Source organism: Battus philenor, unplaced genomic scaffold (assembly GCF_028537555.1).
Source record: "Battus philenor isolate CCGP_79_NKW_IND1 unplaced genomic scaffold, ilBatPhil1.0.hap1 SCAF_6, whole genome shotgun sequence".
NCBI classification, from domain to species: domain Eukaryota; kingdom Metazoa; phylum Arthropoda; class Insecta; order Lepidoptera; family Papilionidae; genus Battus; species Battus philenor.
The window spans coordinates 10,964,063-10,975,666 of NW_027181726.1; the positions used below are offsets into that span (position 1 = coordinate 10,964,063).

General features: G+C 33.0%; 1 protein-coding gene across 1 annotated transcript; it reads right to left on the minus strand.

Annotated features, from left to right (window-relative positions):
• Window positions 1-2,552: 2,552 nt before the first annotated feature.
• On the minus strand, window positions 2,553-10,707 carry LOC137930267 (tissue alpha-L-fucosidase-like). The gene is made up of 7 exons (XM_068773486.1): window positions 10,599-10,707; window positions 8,969-9,229; window positions 7,936-8,074; window positions 6,598-7,064; window positions 5,582-5,722; window positions 4,149-4,507; window positions 2,553-2,696 (listed from the first exon to the last, which is right to left on the minus strand). Exons 2-7 carry the CDS (start codon window positions 9,216-9,218, stop codon window positions 2,601-2,603), a joined length of 1,452 nt encoding a protein of 483 aa, XP_068629587.1. The 5' UTR covers window positions 9,219-9,229; window positions 10,599-10,707; the 3' UTR covers window positions 2,553-2,600.
• Between the last annotated feature and the right edge of the window lie 897 nt (window positions 10,708-11,604).

The following is an 11,604-nucleotide window of genomic DNA, read 5'->3' on the forward strand; positions in this document are numbered from 1 at the left end:
ATAATGAGCTTGGAAAAATAATGGAATATAGTAATATATCGATACTAGTAGTGGTGTACCCCAATCGATGATATTAAAAGTTGTGCGTTTCTAATTTACTTGAACAATATAGTAATCCTCCTATAACAAGGTACAGTTGTTGCATGTAAGTTAATATTTTACATTTGGTTAAATTGAAAAAAGACAATTATGTTATAAATTAAACATGTGTAATTTTATTAAAACCTAATCAAGAACATTTTAAAACACTCGTGTAATAAAAATCAGTTATCTATGAATCAATAACATTATTTCAGAAATAAGTTTGTGTCGTAATTTTCAAAGGTTTTAAGCAATTTTATCTGTGTTATTTATATATTATAAACTTTCACAGAACTGAAATTTCCTCAGTATGACCTGGATATATCCGCGTCATATTAAGGAAATTGTTATACCAAGAACATGAAATGTAATGATAAGCAATATTTTTTTTTTGGAATTGAAAAATTAAGACAATACATTAACACTTATCAAATTATATATAAGTTTAAAAAATATAGTTTAAGTAACGGTTTAGAACGCAAGTCCCTTTATAATGTGTTGATTGTGAAGATTCATTGCTTTTGCAACTATAGCCTTATTGTGAACCCAATCGTCAAGCTATTTTGAAACTGACCTTTGTAGGTACATCTTCAAATTTAACAAAAGCATAAGATGAGAGGTTTTTGCCATATAATGTAGAAAAGATGAGAATTTTTATTTTGATATATAATTAGATTAATTTTAAGTCTCCACTATAATTATATAGTAATACTATGTTCATTATATATTTGGTATATCTTTAACGTGACATGCCTGCAAGAAGGTTTATAGATAATTGTCGCAATGTTTATTTTAAATATTGTACACAAATTATTGAATAGTGTCAAAGTCGCCTTTAAAGAAGTGTCTCATATATTGTTTCATTGCACAATTATCATACATCTATGAACGTGTAGATAAATGGCCATAAGTACCTATGTTAGAGACTACGCAAATATCTAATAAATATGTTTGTTTGAATGCTTTTTTATTTAATTAGACATAACCTTACCCAAAAATCCTTAATTTGTTTGGTGAATTATTATCTTTATTACAAAGCTAATTACTATAACACAAAAATTTTCCGATAGAATTTTTGGTTAAGCCATGATGGAATTCAATATTGCCATTTCATTTTTGTCTCAAAAAAATTATAGTTCCATTGCGTTGAGAATGCTATGAACCATCATGAGATTCTTAATTTAAAAAAATAATTGACGCGTCAGAAAATTTGTACTTGACTTGTACGGTTATGTCCTACGGTTATTTTTGTTCATGGCCCCCGCCATTGGGGGCCTCTCGTACTCCTATATTTGGGAAGGATATCGTTTTATTTCGTTCAATAATTTTTTTCATAATACTTTTTTTTGCGCTCTTGTATTCTTCTTATAATCTATTATTATTATTCTTATAATATATATTCTTAAAATTTTTGGTACTTCGTCTTTCCACATTTCTTCTGCCTTTCTCTTTCATATCACGATATCATTCATTCCTCACCTCATTTCCCAGTTTTACATTTCCATACTTTATTTTTTAAACATTTTGTTCTATCTATGTTTTCCTTTTTATTTTTGCTTTAATTCCTATTTTATTGTTCACACTTATTCATATTTTAACTTTTATTTCTACTGATTGCTTTTTCTGCAATTTTACTGCATAGTTCGAGGAATATTGGTCTCTCTTCGTCCTCTTTTATTAGTGAGGCTATTAACTCTCCGCAGATCTTCATGTCTAACCGACATTCGAAGTCGACCTACAATTTGGTTACGGGCCGTGACTAGGCAAGCGGACAATGATTGTTCATTGCATTCATAACGCGAACGAACTATAGACCAGTGGGAAATGATAGTATACTAAATAAAAATATATTTCTATGAATAAGACTGGCTATATAAGTGTGGCTTAGAAAGGTTTTGGTGCGACATTTTAGGTGCTTCAGCCTAGAAAGCCTTACTCGGTGTTTATTTATTATCATAGATTTGCATTTCGAATATCTTTAAATGACCATTGTCTTTTCTTGGTCTGGTTTTACACTGTTCTGTTATTGTTAAAAAACATACTCTGTTTTTTTTTTAATTACCTTAGTAACAATTTCAAAATATCACCTATATTATTTGTATATTGATCACCTTGATAGGAAAAATCCACACAACCTTATTTATACTACAACCCCTGAATAGTAAGTCTTTTTGGGTAGATATTATAATAAAAATAGTTATGAAGGATATTTCAACATTGTGTCTGTCAGGTGAAGAGGAAGTTGTAAACAATTTTACTATAAATCAATCTGTCGTTGACCAACACTATTAATTGCCGCTACAAATATTAATATAAGTAATGATTTTATACTAAAAGTACTTTAGATTTAATTTATATAGATAATAATAAATTGTGAATCATATTGGTTAATTGACGTAGTAAGTGATATTATTTTGGTGTACATGTTATCTGTGGGGGTCAAATCGGGAGCAATAACTTTACTCGGTATCACAAATTAAATACGAACAAAACTTTATTTAATTAATTCATTTATCAAACTATTTAGGGCGTAGTTTTAGCGTCCACGCGTATTCTGAACGAACTTTTACTTTCTCTGGAAGTTCTATGTATGTTACGCCGTTTTTGATTTTCCACTGAAACAAAAAATTAATTAATTTCAATTGAAAAAAAATATTATATACATTTACATATATGACAGATACTATACCTATAGTCTTAACAATAATTAAAAACATATTTACTTACCTATAAACTAGTATAAACTAACTTAATAATTGGAATTTGCAGATTGCGTGGGTTTAAGATGACAGAACGCATAGTACGCCTAATCTAAGACCTCTTTTAAAGTAAGGAAACACGAGGGCTATCACGGGTGCCCCGGCACGGAGTGTTGCATATTATTGTTTTATCTTTAACCCTTAAATGCATTAATTTTATTTAAACTTTAAAAAATATATACCTTGGAGATAAATACACTACAATGCATGGAAAAATAGAAAAAAATATGTATGATATTTTTTGTACTAAGTTTTTAAGAAACCTTATGTTGCAGATATACAACACTGCATTGACTTTTAAGTGTAGTACTCATTTTTCGTTTAGTTGGTAGGTTGCAGTTTTTCATCATTATGTATTTAAGGATAAAGCCTCCCAAGCTCTTAGATCGCTTCGGTGAACGCTTCATGAAGTGACTAAGCTGAAGAACCACCACGAAGAGACTTCTCCATACACGCTTAGCATCCCGAGAGGGCCGAACCTAGGCTGGACTAGTTGCTATTGCTTGGCTTGCTTGGCTAAGTTCACGACTACCTCTTCGGAAAGCGTTAGCGCTGGGAGAAGTGACAGAAAAAACTACAGAAACACATCTATCTAGTGTGATCGAAGGTTGGCGTCTCATGTGATATACGATCCGACCTAGTTTCCGACGAGACTTGTTGGTTATCGAATGGCAACAATGACGGTGTGCAGTGAACCTAGCTTGTCTTATAGTCCTCGGGTAGTCTGGAAACTCGTTTGAGTGTACCGAATATGATCGTATTTTATATAGCGTCACCTATAATCAATGAATTTGTGTGCTGAGCAGCAGAGTAATATAATAAACTAATGTCCGTTTGAGGAAAGGGGCGATTGTTGACAGTTCCATGTCAACATGCAGGTCATTGCGTACGTGCTTCCTGGCGTAACAACGTTAATATAAACTTCTATTTGTATAGAACTGGTAAATACTTTTATGCGCATAAATATTATAATGTACACATTTATACAAATTGCCTTTATTTACCCTCAACGCTATATTAATGCTAAACTAAAAAGAATTCATTCTTTAACGTAAAGATAACGAATAAAATAATCTATTGAATTTACATTTATAAAACAGAACATCTACGTCGATATTTACCGATAAACTCGTTAAAATTAGCAAACAATTACAGATTCCGATATCAGTACAGAACATAAATGGCGTTGAGTAGCGCCTTCCACTTAAAGAGATACTTATAAGAGAAATTAACAACATCAATTGCGAAAATAAAATAAAGTGGTCTGTATGTAATCTGATTACGGAACACTTAACCTATTTTACTTACATTCAAGACTCCTTCGTTGCCCAAGAGTTCAATGTTGTATGCGTTGTCGTGTAGATAAGTGGACAGGTCCTTCAATTGTAAAATGTTGTTTGTAGGCCAGATGAAGAATATTGCAAAAATTGCCTCAACGTTATCACTCTCCCGCGGCCTGGCTGTTGGGTGTCGGCCGTAGTATTGAGATTTCACGCAAGTGTACCAGACGTTATCATTGAGCGAATCATTCTGGTGCATCCATGGTGATGACCTGTATATCGCTTCACCGTTTATCTTTAACCAACTGCCCAGGTTATGAAGTCTTTCCTGGAAAATTGGGGCTATGGTACCTTCTTGAGTCGGCCCTACGTTTATCAAAGCATTGCCTGAAAAAAAAAAACATTTTTTGTTGACACAACCAATGCATACACACATACAGTCTTTTCGCATTAAGATCGCAGTAAATCATCGTAGTTATTTATTAGTTTAAACGCTTACTATACGATGTATGTTTACCGGCAGACGGAATGCCGAAGGAATTTTCAGTCAGTTAACCGTCTAGGTGGTGCAGAAATAAACTAATAGGTAGATAGAATAAGTAAACACCATAAAAGAGTGAGACAAATTAAAATTAGAAGTAAAAAAATTTGCCAAGCTAATATATGTAAATATCTACATATAATAAAATCCCACAGTCCTGATAATTCCATCAGCTTTTCAAGTTTATGAACCTTCTCTTTGAATGCGTATCGATTCTTGAATATCCTAATACAAAGGGAGAGGGCATTCCAGTTACAGTAATACCGACTGCTGTTCTACTGTACCGCGCCTGAAGAAAATCCAGTGAAGTTGGAGCCCAGGTACAGAGGGCATGAGGGCCACCAACGCAGCACGGTACAGAAGTAACCAGTTAAAAGTATATTTTCAAACTCAAAGACTAATTAGAAGCTAATTCAATTGGTAACAAGTAATTAGGCCGGCAGACAATAATGATTTAACAAATTCTTAACGTAAGCGGACTGTAGTGTATCTGCGTTAAGAAAAAAATAATTTAATATTGAAATTTAGCTTAGACAAACCCAAAGATGACAGGTGGGATATTGATTTTTAAAATTGATCAATAGCCGTCCGTTCTTTCTGATGGGAGTTTAACCCGTCAAATTTAACACAGTTTTCAAATATGATCTAACTCACGCGCTAATTCTCGAAAGTCTATTATTTGTTCTAGCCACTTGCTTTTTTAAAAAAAATTAAATAATTTTGGTATTGTTTTAAAACATAATATAATTAGAACTAAATTGGTTTCTTTTTCAAATACTTTCTTTTTTTTTGCAGTTATGAAGGCAAATATTCAATTAAATGCCTCTACTTGTTAAATAAATCCCTGGTTATATGTACAGTATTGTAAATAGGAGAATTTAAACTATAGAAATAAAACGGTTTATAATTCAAAGAGATACCTCCACAGCTAACGGTCGTGACGACTTGGTACAAAAGCTGCCTCGTAGTCAATGTATCGTTTACTGTCATAGTCTTGCGGAAGCCCCAAGATCTTTTGTCCACAGTAAAAGCGTTCTCCCACTTGTGATTTTGAAGAGAACCTGGCAAAAGAATATATATAATAATGTATTGTTTTTTTCAAGTTCACGGACCCTTCCGCTCCGTGAACTCAGTTCAGATGAAGCTGTAATAGTCTTAGAGCTAAAAGCTACTTCTACAGAGAAAATGCAATGTTTATTCTTCATTACATTCATTTAATAACAGGTCCAAAAAACATATTCGCGTGTAGTGTAATTAAGATATTTTAATATTAATATATAAATGCCATTACATTTGATAACCTGCTGCCGTCATAATGCCATTCTTCCTTTTATTCTTTTCAGTCGAAAGACGCCTACTGCAAGGCATAAGCCTCTGCGAAAGATAGACAAGATCGATCGCCTTGCCTTGCGCTGGTCGCAACCAGCGATTACCTGCGACCATATGAGCGCGATGACCAGCGATGACCTGCGCCTACCGGCTTTTAATTATAAAAATAGTTATATAGTCAGCTATTATCTGTGCAGCTTAACTGTTCTTTGACCACTGCCAATTACTTTTTGATCGACACCTATCAACCTGTTCAAACTTTTCTCTTAGTTAAGTTTCAATATAGAAGATAAAATGCGTAGAAATGTTTATTTTTAAAATACGAAAAAAAATTAAACAAAACAGTGTTATATAAGTATGCAGTCTGTCATGGTTGTTGTAAACGAATAATGTTATTCCTTTTTTGCAATAGATACAACTATGATGCTTGGTAGTTTACATATGTAAAGTTCACGGTGCACCGGACGAGTTGGCCTGACGATTAGCCAAATGCGGCGAGATTCGAACATTAATGAAACCGTTAGTAGATTTATGTCTACTTAATAAATTCTTTTACTACTTTAGTAATTATGCTATATATATATATAAAAATATATTAAGAATTTACCTGGATTATAGCGATCTGCACAGTTGTAGAAGTCTCCATGCTTGCAAGGAATCCCGATCCCCCATCTATCGTTTACCACAATTTCGTCCTTCACTGGGCTCTCATTGTACAGCCAAGCCAAGAAGTCAGTTGACTTCCAGTATGTATCATATGCCTCCCAGTCACCGTCCGCCCACAGGACGGATGGCTTGTAATCTTCAATTAACTGTTTAATATCCGGCCATAATTTACTCTCGGCGTAAGCTCGCGTGGAGAAATTATTTCTCTTGTCTTCCTCGTAAATCGGATTAAACCATTCATACAAAGAATGGTACACACCAAACTTCAATCCCTCGTTTCTAACCGCTCCTGCCAATTCGCCCACAATGTCCCGTTTCGGACCAACTTCTTTAGAATTCCAGCTAAAAGAGCGTTTGGATGGAAACAACGTAAAACCATCGTGATGTTTACTAGTGAGAACTACGTATCTGCAACAAGATGTTCTTTTATCATTACGTCCTAGAAACAATAGTTTGATAAAACATTGCACTCAACAGCTTGACGAAAAGCCGCGAATTTTTGGATCGCATTGCGCTCTGCGTGCCAGGAATTAATTCACGTTCATGCTATTAAATGTATGTTTTTAATGTATAATTTATTTTTTAAAGTATCTGTCATAATAATGTCAAAAAATTCTCCAATGGTGAGAATTACACCTAAAACTGTTGATACAAACTGCTTGATTTGGATGTTTTAAATCTACAAACCACGTATTGCAGAAGAAAATTCCTAGCTATTATAGAGTTAATATTGTTTATTAACTGTGTATCTTGCTTTTACTATTATCTTTACGTCATCATCTTCGTTTCAGCCGTAGAACGTTCACAGTTAGGCCTCTACCATAGTTTTCCGATAACACCGAAAGGAAGCGATCTGGAGCCTCTTAAGGTTGTTGAAATATGCTGTTACGCTCAGCATAGAATGTTCACCTTGTGGTTAGTGGTCTCCACTCCAGAGTTATAATACCAGCGGCTACTTTTTTTGCTCACTTTAACTTTCTTTGCTTTCGTTCGTGTACGATTCTTCTCATGAATCAATTTCGTAGTAAAATCCCAAGATAAAGCTTCTCCATGGCTAATCTAGTTTATATATTGAGAGTTTGCCAATGAGGACCGAAATAAGAGACCACGTTCCTAAATATAAATATTGTGTACCTTTGTAATTAATTCCTGCAATAGTTTTAAAATTTACTATGATGTCTTTAGTATTTTTTGTGTATTGTTACATTGTTGACGTGTCTTAAAAATAAAATAATAAGGTTAATGTCTACATAAATATAATATAACAATACCGACGTACCTTGCGCCAGCTTTCGCAAATAATTTGGCCCAGTCGCGGGGAACAAAGAATTCGGCTTTGAACATCGGCGCGAAATCCTGATACGTAAATCCTGGTGGATAATTTTTCTCCATAAACTTCTTTGAACCCTCATCGCCTCCTACAAAAATATATAATACGTTTATAGTGTTAGTGTTTTTAAAATGAAAATTTATATGAAAGTTTACATTAACATTTAATCTCTGCTGAATACGACCGCCCCCACAAATTTTCAATAGGATTGTTACGAAGCAGCCCTGGATACAGGCTGCGTCTTCGGACTACCTTGACAAGATTTTTGATGATTTTAGTGATGAACGTGGTATAAAGTATTTTAATGGTTAAGCCTACGTGACGGCCCAAAACTCTGGAGGGGTTTGCCCAAACACTCCATGAAATATCCACCCAACAAAGCGTTGAAAACCTTAAAATTCGTCATAAGTCAGTGAATTAAATAATATAAAGTCCCTATACGAGCTTCCAAGAAAATCCCCGAGTTTCATTACAGTAAAGTGGTCTATCTTTGGCACCTCAACCCAAAGCAAACGGCCTAGTAACATTATTAAATGACAAAAGAAATACACTCTTCGCCCACAGGATTTATGAACCTTTTAAGGTTGAGTTGATTTTCATAATAATGAAGAATCGAAATCTCTAAACTCAATCTATTCGTTTCACTTCATGCTGAGAATAAAGGTTCACTCTTACTCCCTTTTCCAGCTGTTGGCGTACGTTGTGTTCCGTTGCTTGAATATGGCCTATATCTATATCTGACCTATGCTTGAGCCGTTGGTTTCTCGGTTTTCCTCCTTCCACTTTTAATAACTACCTACAAAATGCACAGCTCTCTTCACAACTCTTCTTCGACCCAGGCATGTTTAGAGCACTCATAGTTTTGAGTTGAGTTCAATCTGATACTATTTTCTATCAAATTTGGCTCTTCTAGCATTTTTCTAATAACGTCACTTTAAATGATCCTATCTGGTTAATAATATGAATAAAATGCACAAATAACCTTTCCAGTTACTCCAGAACCATTCAGAAGAATAACCAGGCACCGAGTAAACTCCCCAATGAAGAAAAATACCAATTTTCGCTTCATCATACCAACGAGGTAATGGCCTCGTGTCCAAATCGCTCCACTCTGGTGCATAAGTTTTGGTGGCTCGGTGACTGCTTATATGTCGTATCACATCCCTTTCGTATAAATTAGAGGCAGCGCCCATTGCACACAACACCAAGAAAAACAATGAATTTATCTTCATGATTCTGAAATCTTTTTAATTAATAAAGTATAACGCATTAATAAATATTCATTAAATCACAAAGTTATAAATTATAAAACATATAATAAAAATATGACAATTTATGTAAATATTTCTTACTATCGTATAGAATTTATTACAGCATTTAACTGTCACAAAACCGATAAAGCAGGAAACAAAATTATATTAAATTTTAACCGAGGGTAGATTTTAGAGTGATGGGTTTGTTTTTTTTTTATGGCGTATCAGAGCCTATTCGTTATCGCATTCTATTCTTTTTTTGTTTGAAGGCAATTCTTTCTGTACATAAGCAATTCAAATGTCTTGTAGCATTATAAGTAAGTTAAAATGAAACAATGTAAAAAGAAAATTAATCTAAAATCAGAATTTAGAAATTAGACAACAGTAGGCCTAACGTCATCTATTTGAATAATAAGAATATGATAGGAGGACAGTGAACCTTAATGCCATCTATTTATATAATAGATGGTTAGCAATAAAATAAAAAGTAAATGAAAAATTGTTAATAGTATATTATATTATAGACAGGATAATTAGACTAAAAATGTAAACAAGAAATAAACGAAACACGAAGAAAATAGATTAAATAATATTGGATAAAGGTTTCTGCCAATTCGCGGTAGAGGATTGGGGGAGTAGCAGGAAAAAAAGCGTGTAATTATGCTTTTTGATACACAACATTGTAACTTCTATTTTCTGTTGCGTTATTAAATCGATACAACATAACAGGATAAAAGAAAATAAATGGTTTTCGATTTGGAAATTGTACATTTTATCAAACTAAACTGCTAAAACATATTATAAATCTTTAAAAAATGACATCGGTAGTTAAACGGGAATAATAATTGTTTTTCGTATTTATGTATAATCATATGATAACAACGCTAAAAATATGTTGTTGTTTATTTTATGGCTCCGTGCCGCAAAAGGTGCAATAATACTTCATGACAATTAAAGCAAAAATAGATTATAAATTAAACTTAAGAAAATGTGACAAAACACAGGAAACAATTTGCTTTGTGCTCTCCATAAAGCACAAACTATGTTTGTAAATAGCAAAAAGTTGCGATAAGACCGCCATTTTTGCTTAAGTTAATGCATATTACATCTAAATTAATTTTATGTTCTGTTTATGAACAATAAAGAGTAAATAAATCAATTTGATTATTAAGATCATCCGAAATTAAAACCTCTACTCATATTTTTGTAATAAATTGTTTATTTTTTAAATGCGTTGTTTTCAAATTAATTGCATTTTATTGATATCGAAACAAGACATTTGTTATTATGAAAATGCTTCAATCTAACGTATTTAACACATAAACATACGTACAATAAGTAAAAAAAAATATTACTTACTGTTTTGATGTGCACTTGAATATTTTTACTTTACATTATGTGTAGCTCTGCGCTAGCGAGATAATTGCTAACTAACCCGGACCGTAATGCGGTTTATTAAATAGCGCTATCGTTAGTTAGTACAGCGAGTACGTAATGATACGCGCTAGAGCCGTACACACACCATTGCCTATATTCCGGACAACATACGTATTTGTCATAATTATCATTCAATTGCTTCACACATAAAATATCAAGTTTTGCTCTCAATTACATACCTATTGTACATTGTTTTTACATATTATGACTTTATCGATTCATTAATATTATAATATTATTGTATTCACTTTCGTTATTTAGATTATTCTTGATGAATGATTATAGAAATTTTTCTAGAGTTCGTGTAGTCGGATGTGTGATGTGTGTGTATAAAAAAAATTCTGAGCTTTCAAATTTAATGTTTATTATAGAAATTAATGTGTATATAAATGTTTCTATATTTTTGATGTTATTGTAAATATTAAAAGAATGTGTTTCAAATCCTGTGACCTAAAGAAAGTATCCAAATTGAAGAAATGTTTTGGGTATTACTAACTCGTATGAATTTATTTGAATCATAACTTGTTTTGTGTTGATGTTTAAACTTTTTTTAATTTAGACGCAGGCTTATTAAAGGTAATTGTCATAGAAGAGAATAGAATCAATGACGTTGAGAATTCTAAACCGAACCCTTTCTTTTCCTGTTCCTAAATTTGTTCGCTATGCTATTAGGACCTTGAATAAGTTCTCGCTGTTTTTTGAAAGATGGCGTTGGGGCACTCTGTGCCTGGAATTTCGTACGGTAACAAATCACCAAAGTAGTGCTATATGTAACCTCAAATTATAGTAGAATAGAGTTTACCACAGTGTCAACTACATATTTATTTGCCTTTTGTGAAAATGTGTACTTTTGTGCCAAATAAAGTGTTTTTGCGGGGAATTTTATTGCACTGCTTTATTCAGAAAAAATCTGCAGCAGAAGCACACG